The sequence below is a fragment of the Bombina bombina genome, chromosome 2 (genome assembly GCF_027579735.1).
Source record: "Bombina bombina isolate aBomBom1 chromosome 2, aBomBom1.pri, whole genome shotgun sequence".
Lineage (NCBI taxonomy): Eukaryota > Metazoa > Chordata > Amphibia > Anura > Bombinatoridae > Bombina > Bombina bombina.
The window spans coordinates 761,174,578-761,198,209 of record NC_069500.1 but is presented as its reverse complement, the minus strand read 5'-3'; the positions used below and the strand labels follow the sequence as shown (position 1 = coordinate 761,198,209).

At 40.0% G+C, this 23,632-nt stretch overlaps 1 protein-coding gene across 1 annotated transcript in view; it reads left to right on the top strand.

Annotated features, from left to right (window-relative positions):
* The window catches only part of USHBP1 (USH1 protein network component harmonin binding protein 1), a 206,876-nt gene that overhangs the window by 161,619 nt on the left and 21,625 nt on the right, over positions 1 to 23,632 (top strand). Inside the window, exon 11 of the mRNA XM_053702880.1 lies at positions 16,127 to 16,309. Within this exon, the coding sequence (XP_053558855.1) occupies positions 16,127 to 16,309 (183 nt within the window). The remainder of the gene's footprint in view (positions 1 to 16,126; positions 16,310 to 23,632) is intronic.

Genomic DNA, 23,632 nt, shown 5'->3' with positions numbered 1-23,632 from the left:
GATCTTGGATACCTCTCTCATCGCCAAGGAACTCTTTGTTCCTCCCTGATGGTTGATGTAAGCTACAGTCGTCATGTTGTCCGACTGGAATCTTATGAATCCGGCCTTCGCTAGTTGAGGCCAAGCCTGGAGCGCATTGAATATCGCTCTCAGTTCCAGGATGTTTATCGGAAGAAGGGACTCCTCCCGAGACCATAGACCCTGAGCTTTCAGGGAGTCCCAGACCGCGTCCCAGCCTAATAGACTGGCGTCGGTCGTGACAATGATCCACTCTGGTCTGCGGAAACTCATTCCCTGGGACAGGTGATTCTGAGTCATCCACCAACGGAGTGATTCTCTGGTTACCTTGTCTACTTGAATCTGGGGAGACAAGTCTGCATAGTCCCCATTCCACTGATTGAGCATGCACAGTTGTAATGGTCTTAGATGAATTTGAGCAAAAGGAACTATGTCCATTGCTGCAACCATCAACCCTATTACTTCCATGCACTGAGATATGGAAGGCTGCAGAATAGAGTGAAGAACTTGACAAGCGTTTAGAAGCTTTGACTTTCTGACCTCTGTCAGGAAGATCTTCATTTCTAAAGAATCTATTATTGTTCCCAAAAAGGGAACTCTTGTTGACGGAGACAAGGAACTCTTTTCTACGTTCACCTTCCACCCGTGAGATCTGAGAAAGGCTAGAACAATGTCTGTATGAGCCTTTGCCTTGGAAAGAGACGACGCTTGAATTGGAATGTCGTCTAGATAAGGTGCCACTGCAATGCCCCTCGGTCTTAGAACCGCTAGAAGGGACCCTAGCACCTTTGTGAAAATTCTGGGAGCAGTGGCTAAACCGAACGGAAGAGCCACGAACTGGTAATGTTTGTCCAGAAAGGCGAACCTTAGGAACTGATGATGATCTTTGTGGATAGGAATATGCAGGTACGCATCCTTTAAATCCACGGTAGTCATATATTGACCCTCCTGGATTGTCGGTAAAATTGTTCGAATGGTTTCCATTTTGAACGATGGAACTCTGAGAAATTTGTTTAGAATTTTTAAATCCAGAATTGGTCTGAAAGTTCCCTCTTTTTGGGAACTACAAACAGATTTGAGTAAAACCCCTGACCTTGTTCCGCTGTTGGAACTGGGTGTATCACTCCCATCTTTAACAGGTCTCCTACACAATGTAAGAATGCCTGTCTCTTTATCTGGTCTGAAGATAAGCGAGACATGTGGAACCTTCCCCTTGGAGGAAGTTCCTTGAATTCAAGAAGATAACCCTGAGAGACTATTTCTAGTGCCCAGGGATCCGGAACATCTCTTGCCCAAGCCTGAGCGAAGAGAGAGAGTCTGCCCCCTACTAGATCCGGTCCCGGATCGGGGGCTACCCCTTCATGCTGTCTTGGTAGCAGCAGCAGGCTTCTTGGCCTGTTTACCCTTGTTCCAGCCTTGCATTGGTTTCCAAGCTGGCTTAGCCTGGGAAGCGTTACCCTCTTGTCTAGAGGCTGCAGAGTTAGGAGACGGTCCGTTCCTGAAGTTACGAAAGGAACGAAAATTGGACTTATTCTTAGCCTTAAAAGGCCTATCCTGTGGGAGGGCATGGCCCTTCCCCCCAGTGATGTCTGAAATAATCTCTTTCAATTCTGGCCCAAAAAGGGTCGTACCTTTGAAACGGATATTAAGCAATTTTGTCTTGGAAGATACATCCGCCGATTTTAGCCAGAGCGCTCTGCGCGCCACAATTGCAAACCCTGAATTTTTCGCCGCTAATCTCGCCAATTGCAAAGCGGCATCTAAAATAAAGGAATTAGCTAACTTAAGTGCGTGAATTCTGTCCATGACTTCCTCATATGGAGTCTCTTTATTGAGCGACTTTTCTAGTTCATCGAACCAAAAACACGCCGCCGTAGTGACAGGAATAATGCACAAAATTGGTTGGAGGAGGAAACCTTGCTGAACAAAAATCTTTTTAAGCAAACCCTCCAATTTTTTATCCATAGGCAGTTCCGCCATCAGGGGGTGACAGGGGTGACTCCTGTCAGGGGCCCAATGAGCCAGGGGGCCCCATGAGGCAAGAACTAAAAAAAAAAAAAAATATTTTTTTTTTTTTTAAATTTGGGCAGCCACCAGTGGGTACTACAGCAGAGTGCTAATTGAGCATGGGAAATGTTATTACAAGGAGTAAAGTATTAGCATTTGAGAGGATTTCTTAGTGTGCACTAAACCACTATGCGCAGTGTGAGACAGACTTGGCACTTTGTACAGTGTGTGCCTGAGTCAGACGGCAGATCACTTTCATTTGCAGAGGAGGTAGTACTTACTTAGCAAATGTTTTTTATTTCTTTGTGCAATTTTGGATTGTAACTTCAGTGTGGTAGTAGTTGTTTGGTGGGGCTAGGGGTCCATAAAAACACATTTTTTTTAGCAGCAGTGTATTTATGATTATTTGACAATGCTGTAGAAATTCTATATTTAAAACCATGCAGAAATGTTTCCTCCTCAATACACAAATGGTAGATGCCCTTTTGGCAGATATGCATTTTATATTTATATATATATATATATATATATATATATATATATATATATATATATATATATATATATATATATAAACATTCCAGTTTACTGCCCCTTTATGCAAGGACTTTCCAGATGCAAGGAGGCATTTTATCTAAGATTTTTACATCTGCATAAAATTTTATACTCTCAGACTAAGATTGCTTAGTGTTTGAAATGAGAGAGGTTAACTTAAAACTGTTCAGTTTACACTACAGCTTAATTTTGAAATACATACCAACAAGCCTAAATCCTGCATTTAACCAGATCTAATGATATGAGTACCACAGCTTATGGTCCCACCAAGACCATATAGAGTACAGCATTTTCAAAATTCATAAGTACAGCTGACAGCTGGGAAAATTTGTACACTATATTTGAAGTGGTGTCTTGGTTGGGGAAAATGGGGAAAAACAAACAAACAAACAAACATATGTCAACCTTTTAAAGGTATTTTTCTTCATCTAGCCATCTACCCAGTTCATTAATGTACAATTTTGAATTCACAGAATTATTTTTGTTTGCACATTTACAAATATGATTCTTTAAAAAGTGATCTCTTAATTTCTAAACATTTTTTATCATGCTCATGCATGTCACACACTGTTGAGATAGGGGATGCAAGGTGCATAAATGTTTCGTCCTGTGAGTGTTTCTGTGGGTGTCTGTGTTTATGTCTTTGTGCTTTGGTTTGTGTCTCTATGAGTGTGTATGTATTTTTTATCTGTGGGTCTCTCTGTGAGGGTGGGTGTGTATGTCTTTGTGCATTTTCTGTGGATGTCTGTGAGGGTGTGTGCATATGTCTTTGAGCTTTTTCTGTGGGTGTCTCTGTGAGGGTGTGTGTATATTTGGCTTTGTGTATTTTCTCTGGATGCCTCTGTGAGGGTGGGTGTGTATGTCTGTGTTTTCTGTGGATGTCTCTGTGAGGGTGTGTGTGTGTGTATGTATGTATGTCTGTGTTTTCTGTGGATGTCTCTGCGAGGGTGTGTGTTTTATGTGGGTGTCTCTGTGAGGGTGTGTGTATGTCTGTGTGTTTTCTGTGGATGTCTCAGTGAGAGTGTGTGTATGTATGTCTTTCTGTGTTTTTTATGTGGTTGTCTCTCTGTGTGTGTATGTCTTTGTGTGTTTTCTGTGGGTGTCTGTGTGTGTGTGTATGTCTTTGTGTGTTTTCTGAGGCTGTCTCTGTTGGTGTTTCCTTGGGTGTATGTGCAAGTTTGAGTTTGTGTGTGTGTGTCCATTGTCTGTTCCTTTTTAGGACATTTTGACCTTACTACTAATTATTCACATCTTTCTACAGACTTTGAGACTAGCAAGACCTTTCCGGAAGTAACCAATCCACCATCTAACCTTTAAATTATTGTTTAGGCAGTTCAGGGCCCATCCTTTCAGCCACTGCATACTGTTGTCATAATTTAGTTCTCATCTTCCTTTACAAAAAGATAATCAGAACTTCCTATTTTGTTTTCCTAAATCTCCTTTTTTTTTTTTTTACAAAACTGTAGTTTACCTCATTACTTGTCAGGTCAATGTAAACAAGTGCTAAGTTTCTGTTTGGGTGTCTGTGTTTGAGTGTGTTTCTTTGTGTGTCTGCTAAAGTGTCTATATGTGAATCCTTATGTGTTAGTGTGTTTGTGTGTTTCAGTGTATGAGTGTGTCTGTGTGTGTGTCTGTGTATCTGTGTATGTTACTACCTTTACAACATTTCCAAGTTTAAATAGACAATTAAGAATAAAGTGCATATACGTTTTAGTCACTTGGTCAAAAATTGCACATGTCAAAGGAGGGGGGGGGGGGGCCTGATCAATGGTTGAGTCAGGGGCCCCAAAATTTCTAGTGGCGGCCCTGTCCATAGGATCTTTGAAAGCACAATTGCCTCAATGGGAATAGTCGTGCGTTTGGCTAGCGTAGAAACTGCCCCCTCAACCTTAGGGACTGTTTGCCATGTGTCCTTTCTTGGGTCGACCATGGGGAACATTTTCTTAAATATAGGAGGTGGGACAAAAGGTATGCCTGGTTTCTCCCACTCCTTAGACACTATGACCGCCACCCTTTTAGGTATCGGAAAGGCATCAGGGTGCACCGGGACCTCAAGGAATTTGTCCATTTTGCACAATTTTTCTGGAATGACTAAAGAGTCACAATCATCCAGCGTAGTTAGCACCTCCTTAAGTAAGGCGCGGAGATGCTCTAACTTAAATTTAAACGTCACAACATCAGGTTCTGCCTGTTGAGAAATTCTTCCTGAGTCAGAAATTTCTCCCTCCGACAAACCCTCCCTCACTGCCAATTCTGACTGGTGTGAGGGTATGACAGATAAATTATCATCAGCGCACTCTTGCTCTACTGTATTTAAAACTGAGCAATCACGCTTTCTTTGAAATGCTGGCATTTTGGATAAAATATTAGCTATAGAATTATCCATTACAGCCGTTAATTGTTGCATAGTAACAAGCATTGGCGCGCTAGATGTACTAGGAATCGCCTGCGCGGGCATAACTGGTATTGACACAGAAGGAGAGGATGAAGAACTATCCCCACTACCTTCATTTGAGGAATCATCTTGGGCAACCTTATTAAATGTGAAAGTACTGTCCTTACTTTGTCTGGACGCCATGGCACAATTATCACATACATTTGAAGGGGGGACCACCTTGGCCTCCATACATACATCACATGATCTATCTGAAGGTACAGACATGTTAGACAGGCTTATACAGGCTATAAATGCAATAAAACCGTTTTTAAACAAAACCGTTACTGTATCTTTAAATTTTAAACAGAGCACACTTTATTTCTGGATATGTGAAAAACTATGAAGGAAATATCCGATCTTTACCAAATTTGCACCCTAGTGTCTTAATGCCTTAAAAGTATTTCACCCCAATTTTCAAGATTGTAACCCCTTAAATGATGAAACCGGAGCTGTTTAATCAATTAGCAACTTTAAAACCACTACAGTCCCAGCCACACCTGTCCTTGGGGGTTATACAATACCAAAATAAGCCTTCCAGGAACGTTTTTAATGGCCACCAGACCCTCTCACATGAAGCTGCATGCACTGCATCCAAAAGAAACTGTGCAATTATGGCGCGAAAATGAGGCTCTGCCTACTAGAGTGAAAGGCCCTTCCTGACTGGGAAGGTGTCTAAACTACTGCCTGGCGCCTAAAAACGTTCCCCAATTCTCAGGTTTTGAAAAACACTTCAAACCTCATATAAATATTGAATAAAGCAATCGATTTAGCCCACAAGAGTGTCAACCAGTATATAGCCCATTAATAAGCCTTCATTCTGTTATGAGTCTAAGAAAATGTCTTACCGATCCCAAAGAGGGAAAATGACAGTCTTCTAGCATTACACAGTCTTGTTAGAAAATGGACTAGTCATACCTTAAGCAGAAAAGTCTGCAAACTGTTCCCCCCAACTGAAGTTCTCTGGGCTCAACAGTCCTGCGTGGGAACAGCAATTGATTTTAGTTACTGCTGCTAAAATCATACTCCTCTTTTAAACAGAACTCTTCATCCTTTTCTGTTTTAGAGTAAATAGTACAAACCGGCACTATTTTAAAATAACAAACTCTTGATAGAAGAATAAAAAACTACAACTAAACACCACATACTCTTCACCATCTCCGTGGAGATGCTACTTGTTCAGAGCGGCAAAGAGAATGACTGGGGGGCGGAGCCTGAGGAGGGGCTATATGGACAGCTTTTGCTGTGCTCTTTGCCATTTCCTGTTGGGGAAGAGCCGTGGACCGGACACACCAATGTTGGAGAAAAAGAAACTAACACCCTACTCTTGCGCAAGCACGATTGCATATTCTCATGTGTGCTAACCCGACATGAATATATGAATATTTCACATTCCAATGTTCTTCACATAACAGAATATGTTCTATTTATTAATGAATAAATATTTCTATATATATCTAATGGTATTTTTGTACAATATATACCTATATATATATATATATATATATATATATATATATACACATATATATATATATATATATATATATATATATATATATATATATAAATAATCAGGGCTCAAAATTTCCCCTAGCCATTGGCGAGTGAAAATTTCACAGTGGTGAGTGAAAGTTAGTGAGTGAATGTCTACAAATACTATCTAAAGGGATATTATATATCCATGAAAGGGCAAGGATATTTTATTTCTCTACGGCTATAGGGACCCCATTAGTGATTAGACTGCTACTTCTGAGAGGGTAAACAGGGGAAGAGAGAGATTGGAGAGGAAAAGTGAGAGTAGAGAAAAAGATAGCGTTAAGAAAGAGTGTAGAAAAAAAAGAGAGAAGATAGAAAGAGTGTAAAGAGAAGATTTTGGGGCCGATTTCTCAAGGGTCGAATGGCCCCTGATGCCTCTGTTTCTGCGCGAGCCTAGAGGCTTGCCGGAAACAGCCGTTATGAAGCAGCGGTCTTAAGACCTCTGCTCCATAACTGGTCCGCTGCCTCTGAGGCTGCGGACATCAATCTGCCCAATCCTATACGATCGGGTTGATTGACACCCCAGAACTGCTTGTGCAATGTTAAATGCCGACAGCGTATGCTGTCGGCATTGAGCGATGTCTGGTGGACATGATATGCTACAGCGTATCATGTCCGCTAGACATTGGTAAATTGGCCCCATGGCCTGAAAGAGAAGACAGGGGGTAAAAAGAGAGATTGAAGAGAGGAGGGAATGGAGAAAGATAAATAAGGGATGATAGTTATAAAACAATTTTTCCAGGTCTGCTATGACCTCACATTCATTTTAACACTCTCAGTTCAGCAACTTCCTTTTTCTGTCTAGCTGTTGTCTTCCCCAGAACCCTAGCTGATGTTGCTAGCTGCTATGCACCTATTTTTGTAAATTTCTTATTGTATGTAGCATTATTTCGTTTTTGGTATAAAACAAAAATAATATTAAACATATGCAAAGAGGGGACGATTAGTGGGTGGGATCAAAAGGGGCGAGTAACATTTTGGGCTGGCTAGTAACTTAGGGCTTGACATTTTGAGCTCTGTTTTTTATATATATATATATATATATATATATATATATATATACAAAACACGGAAGGGGACTATACTCTCATACCGGACTGGGTACACTTCCCATGACCCTGCAACATGCTCAGCCCTGGGTGCTCATGGGCACTCACAGGAAGCTGTGCTGTCCCCAAAGTCACAGGCAGTTAACCCCAGACAGGTCTGGGTGCAAGAACCATAGGGAAAATTACAAAACAAATTAATACAACACACAGAGAAAGTCCAGTACTCACAAGCTCGCAGCTAAGATTTAAAAGCAAAAATAGAAAGGTTAGTTAACGCATCTGTCCAAATGGGACAAGCCCAGGTACCATGTCAAGGTTCTTTCCAATACCAGGGACCCTAAAACAGCCACACAATGCAAGCTCTCAAATCCAAACAAACTGGGAACAAGGGAAGGGTGCACAGGCTTATGTAATCACCCTAGACATATACAAAACACGGAAGGGGACTGCACTCTCATACCGGACCGGGTACACATCCCATGTACCAGGTCCGGTATGAGCCTGTGCACCCTTCCTTTGTTCCCAGATTGTTTGGATTTTAGAGCTTGCATTGTGTGGCTGTTTTAGGGTCCCAGGTATTGGAAAGCACCTTGACGTGGTACCTGGGCTTGTCCCATTTGGCCAGATGCGGTAGCTAACCTTTCCATTTTTGCTTTTAAATCTTAGCTGAGAGCTTGTAAGTGAGTGCTGGACTTTCTCTCGGCTAGATTTGGAGTTTGGCGGTAAAAGGGCTGTTAACGCTCCGCGGGTTTTTTTCTGGCCGCACCATAAATTTAACTCTGGTATCGAGAGTTCAAACAAATGCTGCGTTAGGCTCCAAAAAAGGAGCGTAGAGCATATTTACCGCAAATGCAACTCTCGATACCAGAGTTGCTTACGGACGCGGCCGGCCTCAAAAACGTGCTCGTGCACGATTCTCCCATAGGAAACAATGGGGCTGTTTGAGCTGAAAAAAAACCTAACACCTGCAAAAAAGCAGCGTTCAGCTCCTAACGCAGCCCCATTGTTTCCTATGGGGAAACACTTCCTACGTCTGCACCTAACACTCTAACATGTACCCCGAGTCTAAACACCCCTAACCTTACACTTATTAACCCCTAATCTGCCGCCCCCGCTATCGCTGACCCCTGCATTACACTTTTAACCCCTAATCTGCCGCTCCGTAAACCGCCGCCACCTACGTTATCCCTATGTACCCCTAATCTGCTGCCCTAACATCGCCGACCCCTATGTTATATTTATTAACCCCTAATCTGCCCCCCACAACGTCGCCGACACCTACCTACACTTATTAACCCCTAATCTGCCGAGCGGACCTGAGCGCTACTATAATAAATGTATTAACCCCTAATCCGCCTCACTAACCCTATCATAAATAGTATTAACCCCTAATCTGCCCTCCCTAACATCGCCGACACCTACCTTCAATTATTAACCCCTAATCTGACGACCGGAGCTCACCGCTATTCTAATAAATGTATTAACCCCTAAAGCTAAGTCTAACCCTAACACTAACACCCCCCTAAGTTAAATATAATTTTTATCTAACGAAATAAATTAACTCTTATTAAATAAATGATTCCTATTTAAAGCTAAATACTTACCTGTAAAATAAATCCTAATATAGCTACAATATAAATTACATTTATATTATAGCTATTTTAGGATTAATATTTATTTTACAGGCAACTTTGTAATTATTTTAACCAGGTACAATAGCTATTAAATAGTTAAGAACTATTTAATAGTTACCTAGTTAAAATAATTACAAATTTACCTGTAAAATAAATCCTAACCTAAGATATAATTAAACCTAACACTACCCTATCAATAAAATAATTAAATAAACTACCTACAATTACCTACAATTAACCTAACACTACACTATCAATAAATTAATTAAACACAATTGCTACAAATAAATACAATTAAATAAACTATCTATAGTACAAAAAATAAAAAAGAACTAAGTTACAGAAAATAAAAAAATATTTACAAACATAAGAAAAATATTACAACAATTTTAAACTAATTACACCTACTCTAAGCCCCCTAATAAAATAACAAAGACCCCCAAAATAAAAAATTCCCTACCCTATTCTAAAATACAAAAATTACAAGCTCTTTTACCTTACCAGCCCTGAACAGGGCCCTTTGCGGGGCATGCCCCAAGAATTTCAGCTCTTTTGCCTGTAAAAAAAAACATACAATACCCCCCCCCCAACATTACAACCCACCACCCACATACCCCTAATCTAACCCAAACCCCCTTAAATAAACCTAACACTAATCCCCTGAAGATCTTCCTACCTTGTCTTCACCATCCAGGTATCACCGATCCGTCCTGGCTCCAAGATCTTCATCCAACCCAAGCGGGGGTTGGCGATCCATAATCCGGTGCTCCAAAGTCTTCCTCCTATCCGGCAAGAAGAGGACATCCGGACCGGCAAACATCTTCTCCAAGCGGCATCTTCTATGTTCTTCCATCCGATGACGACCGGCTCCATCTTGAAGACCTCCAGCGCGGATCCATCCTCTTCTTCCGACGACTAGACGACGAATGACGGTTCCTTTAAGGGACGTCATCCAAGATGGCGTCCCTCGAATTCCGATTGGCTGATAGGATTCTATCAGCCAATCGGAATTAAGGTAGGAATATTCTGATTGGCTGATGGAATCAGCCAATCAGAATCAAGTTCAATCCGATTGGCTGATCCAATCAGCCAATCAGATTGAGCTCGCATTCTATTGGCTGATCGGAACAGCCAATAGAATGCGAGCTCAATCTGATTGGCTGATTGGATCAGCCAATCGGATTGAACTTGATTCTGATTGGCTGATTCCATCAGCCAATCAGAATATTCCTACCTTAATTCCGATTGGCTGATAGAATCCTATCAGCCAATCGGAATTCGAGGGACGCCATCTTGGATGACGTCCCTTAAAGGAACCGTCATTCGTCGTCTAGTCGTCGGAAGAAGAGGATGGATCCGCGCTGGAGGTCTTCAAGATGGAGCCGGTCGTCATCGGATGGAAGAACATAGAAGATGCCGCTTGGAGAAGATGTTTGCCGGTCCGGATGTCCTCTTCTTGCCGGATAGGAGGAAGACTTTGGAGCACCGGATTATGGATCGCCAACCCCCGCTTGGGTTGGATGAAGATCTTGGAGCCAGGACGGATCGGTGATACCTGGATGGTGAAGACAAGGTAGGAAGATCTTCAGGGGATTAGTGTTAGGTTTATTTAAGGGGGTTTGGGTTAGATTAGGGGTATGTGGGTGGTGGGTTGTAATGTTGGGGGGGGGTATTGTATGTTTTTTTTTACAGGCAAAAGAGCTGAAATTCTTGGGGCATGCCCCGCAAAGGGCCCTGTTCAGGGCTGGTAAGGTAAAAGAGCTTGTAATTTTTGTATTTTAGAATAGGGTAGGGAATTTTTTATTTTGGGGATCTTTGTTATTTTATTAGGGGGCTTAGAGTAGGTGTAATTAGTTTAAAATTGTTGTAATATTTTTCTTATGTTTGTAAATATTTTTTTATTTTCTGTAACTTAGTTCTTTTTTATTTTTTGTACTTTAGATAGTTTATTTAATTGTATTTATTTGTAGCAATTGTGTTTAATTAATTTATTGATAGTGTAGTGTTAGGTTAATTGTAGGTAATTGTAGGTAGTTTATTTAATTATTTTATTGATAGGGTAGTGTTAGGTTTAATTATATCTTAGGTTAGGATTTATTTTACAGGTAAATTTGTAATTATTTTAACTAGGTAACTATTAAATAGTTCTTAACTATTTAATAGCTATTGTACCTGGTTAAAATAATTACAAAGTTGCCTGTAAAATAAATATTAATCCTAAAATAGCTATAATATAAATGTAATTTATATTGTAGCTATATTAGGATTTATTTTACAGGTAAGTATTTAGCTTTAAATAGGAATAAGTTATTTAATAAGAGTTAATTTATTTCGTTAGATGTAAATTATATTTAACTTAGGGGGGTGTTAGTGTTAGGGTTAGACTTAGCTTTAGGGGTTAATACATTTATTAGAATAGCGGTGAGCTCCGGTCGGCAGATTAGGGGTTAATAAGTGTAGGTAGGTGTCGGCGACGTTGTGGGGGGCAGATTAGGGGTTAATAAATATAACATAGGGGTCGGCGATGTTAGGGGCAGCAGATTAGGGGTACATAGGGATAACGTAGGTGGCGGCGATTTGCGGTCGGAAGATTAGGGGTTAATTCTTTTAAGTAGCTTGCGGCGACGTTGTGGGGGGCAAGTTATGGGTTAATAAATATAATATAGGGGTCGGCGGGGTTAGGGGCAGCAGATTAGGGGTACATAAGTATAACGTAGGTGGCGGTCGGCAGATTAGGGGTTAAAAATTTTAATCGAGTGGCGGCGATGTGGGGGGACCTCGGTTTAGGGGTACATAGGTAGTTTATGGGTGTTAGTGTACTTTAGGGTACAGTAGTTAAGAGCTTTATAAACCGGCGTTAGCCAGAAAGCTCTTAACTCCTGCTTTTTTCAGGCGGCTTGAATCTTGTCGTTAGAGCTCTAACGCTCACTGCAGAAACGACTCTAAATACCAGCGTTAGAAAGATCCCATTGAAAAGATAGGCTACGCAAATGGCGTAGGGGGATCTGCGGTATGGAAAAGTCGCGGCTGAAAAGTGAGCGTTAGACCCTTTAATCACTGACTCCAAATACCAGCGGGCGGCCAAAACCAGCGTTAGGAGCCTCTAACGCTGGTTTTGACGGCTACCGCCGAACTCTAAATCTAGGCCTCTGTGTGTTATATATATTATACAATTATATACATATATATATATAGGAATATATACTTAAAAATACTATGTGCACTATGTGTAGAATATTGGAATGTGAAATATTTACAATAAATACACAGTATAATAAATATTGCATAAATATGCTTTAACAGTTACTTGATTGCTAAGGGTTCCAAATGCACTTATATATATGTCTATATGTGTGTACATATGTATTTATGTGTTTATATGTGTATATATGACTGTAAATACATATATAGACATATAAATACATCTGTACACATATATACACATACATATCCATCTTAGAGATTATTATTATGAGTATAACTGTACTTTGTCATTTACTTTTTATTAGTTTTGCGAAACAGTTAACCAGAGCTCTGAGGAAGCAGTAATCAATCTAGTGTAGATCCCGATTGTGCACACGCAATCGTGTTTTTTTTTCAACTCATAATACCAGCGGTAAGCCAGACGAGCGCAAACCCCCACGATAAACCCCTTATTGCTTGCAGGAAAATGTTTGCGTGCCACTCGTAATCTGGCCCTTAGTGAGATAAACAGCTCTGCAGCTAAAATTTGACTTTCTAAAATTCAGTGTGGGACCCTGTTGTACTCATGAGACTTCTTAGATAATCTCACTAGACCAGATAGCTTTAGAGAATCTGGCCCAATATCTCTTTCAAACAGCCCACTGAGATGCTTCCCACTGATTGCAATAGGAACACACATTTATTGTAATAATGGGGTACTTATGGCCATTAAAAACACAGCCACAAGTCTAATTTAGCACTAGAGAACCTAAGCTTCACCTCAATATGTGGTGTAAGTGTATATCAATAAAATGAAACCTGTTATACCTACTACTCACAGAGACGTGTGATGCCTCATTATTTTCTCATATGACACATATTTGAAGTATGTCCTGATTAAGAGGCTTTGGTTTTAATGTTTCAAAAAAGAAAATTATAGGTTGTCATGTTTGGAAGGTGATATGTAGCAGGGTTAGCCGATGTGCAGCACAGCAGAGCTTTAGAAGATGGACTCATTACCATATTTAATTATTAGTTATTTATTTCTTTGTTGCAACTAAAATAGAACATTTTAAAAATGATTGCAGAAGTTCCTGATTTTTGTTTGTATGCTTAGGGGTCTTTCACTGCCAAACAGTAGAGCTGCTGTTGGAGTAGAGCAATTAAGCACTGAAATGCAATCAATCATAATGAAAAAATTATTCTGAAATATTAAGACTTTCTTAGCACAGTGTGCAGAGTTTTTGGCCTGATAATATTTATATCCATTTGAACCCTGGCCAATAACAATTAACTCTGACATTTTTTTCAACTATGTACAAATGCAAAGAAGACTGAAGCAGTGTTTATGGTCATATAAATGCAAGTTATAGGGTGCACAGATGTTCAGTGACAAGTGGGCTTCCTACACTGATAAGAGTCAGCTCCACCAATCAGGGGCGAGATTACATATATATGGCGTAGGTTTCAGTGCAACTGCTGAAACCCACGTCGTCCGTGAGTTCACCTCGCACATTGGGTGAATCATATAAACCGCACCCGCAGATCAGATACTGCCATTAGTCAGATAAACTGGCGATGTTCAGAAATGTGCGGAAATAGATATGTCTGGAGTCGCCAGTGACTTACGGCAGTATATGAACTGCCGGCGCCTAAGTAAAAAAACAAAAAAAGTTTAAATCGCCTGTAAAAGTCTAACCCACCTCCAAAAAATGAACACGTCAAAACCATTAAATCCGCCATCCCCCCACATTGCAACTAATAATAAAAATAATTAACCCCTAAACCGCCATCCGCCACAACGCAACATACCTAATAAAGTAATTAACCCCTAATCCGCCAACCGCCACATCTCAAAGTACCTAATAAATGTATTAACCCCAATCCCCCATCCCACCACATCACAAAGTATCTAATTACACTATTAACATTTAATCTGCCAGCCCCCACAATGCAATCTACCAATTAACACTATTAACCCCTAAACCACCAACCCCCACAACGCAATCTACCTAATTAACCTATTAACCCCTAAACCGCCATCCCTCCACAACGCAAAGTATTAATGTAATCACTAAGCCCCCTAACCCAAATCCCTCTAAATTAACCCCAATTACATAAAATAAAAAAAAAGACTACCTTACTAATAAATTAATTACAAATTAACAAAATAAAAAAATTCTAACTTAAAATTAAAATAAAAAATCCTAACATTACATAAAAATCATGATCAAATTAAAATAAAACAAATCTATTACAAAAAATAAAAAATCTAAAATTACTGAAAAAAATAAACAAAAAAATCTAATACCTCTATAAAAACAAAAAAGCCACCCAAAAATAAAAACACCCCCTAATCTAACACTAAACTACCAATAGCCCTTAAAAGGGCCTTTTGTAGGGCATTGCCCTGAAGCAATCAGCTCTTTTACCTAAAGAAAACTACAAATTAACCCCTAACAGTAAAACACCCAACACTCCAAAATAAAAAAGACCTACCCTAAAAAATCCTAAGCTACCCATTGCCCCTAAAGGGGCAATTGTATGGCATTGCCCTTAAAAGGGGCAATCAGCTCTTTAGTGCCCATTAAAAATAAAAAAAATCCCTATTCTAAAAAACAAAACAAAAAAAACAAAAAACACTGACCCCAACATAGGTACTGACCATTCCTGAAGTCCGGCGGTGAAGGTCTTCTTCCATGTGACTTCATTTTCATCCATCACAGGACCATCTTTCATCTTGTCGGAGGTGCGAAGCGGTCTTTGCCGATGCGCAGATCCGGAGCGCTGGTCCTCCTCAGCGGCGACGGCAGTCTTCAGTGACAGGGAGGCTCCTCTTTATGCAATCGTCCGACCGCACACTGAAGATTCAGCCAGTAGGAATGCAAGGTACCCCAATATAAAAGGGGCACCTTGCATTCCTATTGGCTACATTTTCAAATCAGCCAGTAGGATGAGAACTACTGAAATCCTATTGCTGTTCAAATCATCTGTGGCATTAGTGTCGTTGCTTACTACAGTATGTTTTTTTCTGTAGTTTTCTTTATCTGATTCTGTTGTATTCTGTTACACTGAAGTTTAGCAGTGTGAGGTCAGGTGCCAGGAAAGGGAATTTAGAACATGTTTAATTTCCCCCCATGTAGACTGCATTGAGCAAGGGACAAGCTTTCTATCCTATTTCACTTTCTCCCTTATCTTCCCTCCTCTCTAAACTTCACGTCCTTCTTCACCTTTCCCCTCTCATATACATCTTGTCTCTGCTTCTACCAAACTAGAGGTGTTTCTGAACCATAAAATATGTGGGTGCAAAAAAATTACCTTAGTGAGAAATATCAGGGGTGCAGGTTAGTGAACTCATCTTTTACCACTTATTTCTACCTTTGGTTTTTTTATTTTTTTAATCCCCCTTTGCTGTCTCCTTGCTTTCTGCAGACCACTGGACATGTAGCAGTCACTAGGTTGCAATTTCTGGGTAGCTGGCTTGGGGTGACACAAAAATAAATGAGGCTGCACAGAAAACACCAGTGCCCCCTAGAACTGACATTGTACTTCCCTTCAGCACACATGCTCTACTTGGCCTAACTTTTATAATTTGTAATGCTTATAATCAGGGACATAAGGTCTTTGTATTGTGAAGTTAAATATTACATTTTAGAATTAATAGCCTCAGTAACCAGTTATGTAATAAACAATTATCCTTTGTTTAGGAAACCCTGTGTGAGCTTAGATCCAGTCTTCAGTTGGTGCAAACTGAGAACAGAGCGTTGGAGCTTCAGATTTTATCCTATTCAGAACAAGAGAGAGCCTACATGCTCATTAAAGACCAACTGCAGGTTGAGCTGAGCAGTTGGGAAGGTAGATGGAGAGTGGAGAATTCTAGTAGTGCAGAGGTAAGTGTTCTTTTGTGTGTGGGATAGGTTACTGTAAGGACTTACTTGGTTTGTTGACTGTAACCCAGAATGAAAAGAAGGCTCACCCTTACAGCGGAAGGCTTATTAAGGATCACAATCCAAACACAAGAAGGCCAAGGCACAGGCTGAAAATAGTATCCAAGTTAGGTACCATAACACACAGCAGAAATGGACAGGTAGCAGAGTCAGTATTGAAGCTAAGGTCAAACACAGGAATCTAAATAAATAAGGGAAGATAAAGGAATTAGAGCTGCCAGGTAACTGCTATAGAATAGCCAAGCACCAACTGACAACAGACGCAGGGTGCTGAATAGGTAATGAGCTCCAGCTGGCAGGGTCACCTACTTGACCAAGTATTGGGGCCCTCCTCCCCCCTTTGACCTGGGCAAATGTTGTAAAATGAATCACATGCACACACACATACATACACACACACGCACACATAAACACACATACTGACATACATAGCACACTCAGATACACACACATACTGGCATACACACACATAATGACACACACAGCACACTCAGATACACACACAAACACACAGACACACAGCACATTTAGATACACACACGCAGACCCACACACATATTTTGCTGGTAATGAGCTCCAGCTGGCAGGGCCAACACTTGAAATTTGGGGGTCCCTTACTAGACCAAGGATTGAGGCCCTCATCTTTAAATACATATATACAAATATAAATACATATGTACACACATATAAACACATATATATATACCAGGAACGAACAACAGCTTAGTGGCTTGTTCTATGGCGAGTTACCACCTCTTTCTGTTTGAATATATACATACAGATAAATGTATGTATCTCAATTTTAAAGCCCTTTGCCTGCTTTTTTTTCCTAACACCTGAGACGTCATATCTTTGAGCCCTTGTTTTGCGAAAAAAGTTAACCAGAGCTTTGAGGACACCCGCTATGAACCCTTTATCGATCGCACATAACTGTTAACGCGCCACTCGTAATCTGGCCCTATACCGGCAAAAATTGCAAAATATTAACAAAGAAAAAGGAAAGTTACAAAAAATAAGGCTCTGATGTGTGGGATGAAAATAAGATTTATTTATACCATAAGACAATAAAATTAATAATAACACTGTCTTCCAGAGAAAAATATACCCATATATATCACAATTTACGACACTGGTACAGTTTATCCTTGCAAAAACAATTGTGTATGTAATAGTACAAAAATGTGTGTTAAAAATAATAAATCAATGTGATAATAAAAAAATAATATACATAATATATAATAGTGTACAAAAGTTCATACGATAATATCTTCGTGGTGTAGGATAGATCTTCTCATGTGTCCCCAAATTAATCCAAAGAATAATGGACCAATCTCCAAGGCGAAAATGCTCTTGTTTTTAGCCAAAATGAGTGGACAACAGCTGCCTGGGTCAGTATATGCCTTATTACTTGCTGGTAAGCACCATTTTGTTAGTAGGTTTCATTTTGTTCTAACAGAGTGTTATATGTTTGTTCATATATCACATATATGGATATTAAATACATATCGTAAATATATGTATGTGTGTTTGTATATAAATAAAGGGAGTGCAGAATTATTAGGCAAGTTGTATTTTTGAGGATTAATTTTTTTTATTGAACAACAACCATGTTCTCAATGAACCCAAAAAACTCATTAATATCAAAGCTGAATAGTTTTGGAAGTAGTTTTTAGTTTGTTTTTAGTTTTAGCTATTTTAGGGGGATATCTGTGTGTGCAGGTGACTATTACTGTGCATAATTATTAGGCAACTTAACAAAAAACAAATATATACCCATTTCAATTATTTATTTTTACCAGTGAAACCAATATAACATCTCAACATTCACAAATATTCATTTCTGACATTCAAAAACAAAACAAAAACAAATCAGTGACCAATATAGCCACCTTTCTTTGCAAGGACACTCAAAAGCCTGCCATCCATGGATTCTGTCAGTGTTTTGATCTGTTCACCATCAACATTGCGTGCAGCAGCAACCACAGCCTCCCAGACACTGTTCAGAGAGGTGTACTGTTTTCCCTCCTTGTAAATCTCACATTTGATGATGGACCACAGGTTCTCAATGGGGTTCAGATCAGGTGAACAAGGAGGCCATGTCATTAGATTTTCTTCTTTTATACCCTTTCTTGCCAGCCACGCTGTGGAGTACTTGGACGCGTGTGATGGAGCATTGTCCTGCATGAAAATCATGTTTTTCTTGAAGGATGCAGACTTCTTCCTGTACCACTGCTTGAAGAAGGTGTCTTCCAGAAACTGGCAGTAGGACTGGGAGTTGAGCTTGACTCCATCCTCAACCCGAAAAGGCCCCACAAGCTCATCTTTGATGATACCAGCCCAAACCAGTACTCCACCTCCACCTTGCTGGCGTCTGAGTCGGACTGGAGCTCTCTGCCCTTTACCAATCCAGCCACGGGCCCATCCATCTGGCCCATCAAGACTCACTCTCATTTCATTAGTCCATAAAACCTTAGAAAAATCAGTCTTGAGATATTTCTTGGCCCAGTCTTGACGTTTCAGCTTGTGTGTCTTGTTCAGTGGTGGTCGTCTTTCAGCCTTTCTTACCTTGGCCATGTCTCTGAGTATTGCACACCTTGTGCTTTTGGGCACTCCAGTGATGTTGCAGCTCTGAAATATGGCCAAACTGGTGGCAAGTGGCATCTTGGCAGCTGCACGCTTGACTTTTCTCAGTTCATGGGCAGTTATTTTGCGCCTTGGTTTTTCCACACGCTTCTTGCGACCCTGTTGACTATTTTGAATGAAACGCTTGATTGTTTGATGATAACGCTTCAGAAGCTTTGCAATTAAGAGTGCTGCATCCCTCTGCAAGATATCTCACTATTTTTGACTTTTCTGAGCCTGTCAAGTCCTTCTTTTGACCCATTTTGCCAAAGGAAAGGAAGTTGCCTAATAATTATGCACACCTGATATAGGGTGTTGATGTCATTAGACCACACCCCTTCTCATTACAGAGATGCACATCACCTAATATGCTTAATTGGTAGTAGGCTTTCGAGCCTATACAGCTTGGAGTAAGACAACATGCATAAAGAGGATGATGTGGTCAAAATACTCATTTGCCTAATAATTCTGCACTCCCTGTATATATATATATTTAAATATATATATATATATATATATATATATGACATCGAATTATTGTGTGAAAAATTACACAGTGTATGAGATATGCAAATTAGATATACAAAATCTCACACTTTTTGCTTCCTTGTACTGTTTTATACCCAGAAATCTCCTTGATTGGGGTGAATGCAGCATTAAAAACAACTTCTTGGTAGCTGTTCTGAGTTATTTAACTCTCATCAGCAGATATATATAGGTTTAAATTGCTGCTTGGTGAAGCTTATTTCCAGAGAAAAAGCCATATTCATTTGTGTTATGGTGGAGATAAAAGCAAGAGATTAACCCCTTAATGACCACAATGTACCCTGTATGTCACTGGTCGTTAAGGGTTTTTTCAGGACATAAAAGCACAAGTCTAGCAAGAACACGCTATTAATGCACTCCCTCCAGCAGGCTTTGTGTAATAGAGCAGTCTCAACGCTGGTGGCAAGACCATGCTATAAAACAATCAAGTCCCAAAAAAAGGCCAGTGACATAGAGGGTACGTCGCTGGTCCTTAAGGGGTTAAAATCCTCCATTTCATAAAAGTAATATAATTATTGTATAGAAAATTAGCAAATCTATGCGAGTACTTATGTGGAAAAGCAAGCAGGGATACTTGCCTAGATTTCTTTCTGTGTGTATTTAAATTATAACCCTGGGGAAGTCTCCCAATGGGTGATGGGGGAACAAGATGTGGACTCCTTGCCCAATGTGCTTAGAGGGATATGGCTGCATCTTACTGATGAGGCCCACACTAGGCCGAAACGTACATCTGTGGTCGCTTCTCGGGGCTTTGGCTGGGATCAAGTACAGTTTTCTGTGCTTGGTCTTGGCTGAAAGATTTGCTGCCTGGAGACCTGCTCCTTTGGCCTGGGGTCCATTTCCTTTTGGGGTTTGGGCTTCTGCTGCTATTGGGGGGGTTGGCTACTCCTTAGGCGTAGAGCAACTGGGTAGAAGGGCCGTCCCCTTGGCCTTGTGGCATCGTTCCTGGACTTCAGCCAAATGCTGCTTTTGGGGGGACACTCTGAAATTCAGCCTAAAGAGGCAATAGGGCAATTATGGCTACCAATGTGCCAAATTATTCCTATGCACTACGGGTGTTGATTGCTGAGGATTTCTGAGAGAAGATTGGTTTGGCTCATGTCCAGCAGGTTGTTTTGGAGGGTGCTTTGAAGATGCCAAGAGCAAGTTTGCATTGTGTTCAGGCTTTCCCTTCAAGCGGGATTTTTGATGTGGCTTTCACCAATGAGCATCATTTACAGACCTGCTTTAAACGGACTATTGATATAGCTGCTGCTCCAGAATTGGTGGGCATGAGATTAGTTGCCTGTGTACAGAGGGAGAGAAGAATCCCGGTGACAGTATATATGTACAACCCGTGGATCACTGATGTGGAAATTCACCTGTTTCTTTGTCGCTACTTTGATGATGTTCAAGGAGGTAGCAAGCTGAAGAATCAGTTTGGGAGTTTCAATGGAAAGCACAGGTTCTGGGTGCGGTTTGTGCCAGATGAATTTGGTATTTGTGGAAAAAAACACCCTCCACAGACTTTCGCCATTGATGGAGATAGAGGTTTCCTATATTATGATGACATGACTCTTTTTTCCGTAGTTGCAACCTGTTTGGTCACATTGCTGAAAATTGCCCAGGTGCCAGATGTCAAAATTGTGGTGAGGAGGATCATCTTGTTGCCCACTGCAGTAAACGCTGGAACTGTGTGGTTCTTCAAGTCATCTGTGCAGGATGTGTCCTTTGATGATGTTGCAGGGGTTTGATAGAGTGAAGCCTTCCTACGCTGATGTTGCAAACAATTCATCTACAGTTGCAGTTGAGCCATCTGTGAATAAGGAGGAGGTCTCTGATGAGGCATTGAACTCTATATTACCTCTTTTGTGTACGAAATCTGCCGTTGGGGTCCCTGTCGGAGAGGTGTCTGATGCTCTTGTGGTGGTTCCTGTGGCTGAGAAGGTGGAGGAAGCCCAATCTAATCTTCAGGAGGTGGATCTTGCTACATCTAATGTGTTAGCTGCTTACGATGTTCTTGAAGCCCTGTTGCCCAATTCTGAAGGATGCTTTCGGGTCTGTTTCATTTTCAGGGGAGAGTTTTACTTTTTTTAGTGCTAGTGGTGGGATAAAATCTCAAATTGATTTTTCTTTTTTATCTAAATTTCTTTGTGTTGATGATTTTTCTTTAAAGCGGAAGCTTTTTACGGATTATGCCCTTTTGATGTGTAAGGTGAATTGTGATTTGAAGATCAAGTATGGTAAGGGTGTTTGGAAACTGAATGTGGATTTGTAATAAGATTAAGCGTCAGTATGTTTGGATGTATGAAAGGTGGCGTGAAATAAAGTGTGATTTTAGTAACAAAAATCTTATGTGGTGGGAATGGTTGAAGGTGGAAATAAAGAGGTTTTTTTTTTATTAAGAAAGGCTGTGAGAAAGCTAGAATGGAAAGGGAGTTGAATGATAAATGGTATCTGAGGTTGTTGTATTTGTATGAATTGAGAAATTGTGGTATTAATATGCATGAGGAATTTGCTAAAGCAAGAAAGATAATTAAAAAGTGTATGCATGAAAAAGGAAAGAAAATTGTTTGAATGGCAAGATTGGAGAAAATGGAAAAGGATGAGTCTTGTAGTAAATACTTTTTTAAGAAAGCTTTTAAAGGAAAGACTGGTTTTGTTAGTGTTTGAAAGACTGGTTTTGTTGAGTGCGAAATTAATGGTACGGATGGTGTTTTGCGTGAAGTTCGTGAGTTTTATAGTGAGCTGTATAAAGAAAAGACAAGAGATGTTTTATTGGAAAAGGAGTTATTGGAAGACATTGAGGTTAAGTTGGAAAAATATGATAATGATTTGTTAGAAAGGGATAAAAGTTTGGATGAGATTGCAGAGGTTGTTAGGAGTTTTAAGAATGGGAAGGTACCTGGTTGTGATGGTTTGCCTGTTGAATTTTATACTTGTTTTTGGAATTTGATTGGGGTGGATATGTTGGATGTTTGTAAGTTTGTTTTGAGAATGAATGTTTTGCCTGTTTCAATGAGGAAAGGTTTGATTGTTTTGTTATTTAAAAAGGGTGATAAGAGAGATTTGAGGAATTGGAGGCAGGTTACGTTGTTGAATATTGACTCTAAGGTTATTGCAAAGGTGCTGGCAAATAGAATACGTGGAGTGATTAGTAAGGTAGTGGGTGAAGAGCAAGTGTGTGCTGTTCCTGGGCATCAGATTTCTGAAAGTTTGTTGTTACTACGTGATGTACTGTGGTATGTGAGGGAGAGGATGAGGTCTGTTGCTGTTGCTATTGTGTATTTTGAAAAAGCGTATGATAGAGTAGTGCATGATTTTATGTTTCATGTTTTAGAACATTTAGGTTTTTCTGGTAAGATTATTGGATGGTTTAAATGTTTGTATTGTGATGTTGTGAGTCAAGTTCAGGTTAATGTTTTTTTGACTGAGGAATTTTGTGTTAAATCTGGAGTGCGTCAAGGTTGTCCTTTGTCTCCTGTGTTATTTGTATGTGTCATTGAGCCATTGCTAACTAGTTTGAGGAAGGATAAATTAGTTAGAGGTGTGAGTGTTCCTGGCAGTAATGGAAGGTGTTTGAAAGTGATTGGGTATATGGATGATGTGAGTGTGGTATGTGAGACTCAGGCTGGTTTGAGGAGGGTGAAAACTTTGGTTGAATGTTTTTGTATGGCAAATGGTTTCAAAGTTAATTAGAATAAGCCTAAAGGTAAAGTTTTTGGTAATGATAGGGAGATTGATTCCTGTGGATGGCCTGTGACTGACGGTGAAATTGAGGTGTTGGGTGTGAAATTTGATGTGGATTTAAAAGGCTTGGAAAGTTGGGAGAATGTTTTAGATAAAGTGAGTAGAAAACTTCAGTTTTGATCTTAAAGGGACTTTATCTTTGGAAGGAAAAATGTTAGTTATTAAATCAGTTTTGATCTCTATTATGTTATATTTCTTTTTTCTGGAGTTCTGGTATGGAGCATTTGAAAAGAGATGTTGTTGTTAAGAGTAAGAATGTTGGTGGTAAGGGTTTTCCAAAAGGGAAGAGATTCTTGGCTGTGAAATATGTTAGTACGTGTATGGTTATGAGTGGTAAGGATAGCATGGCTGGTTGTATGGTAAAGTATG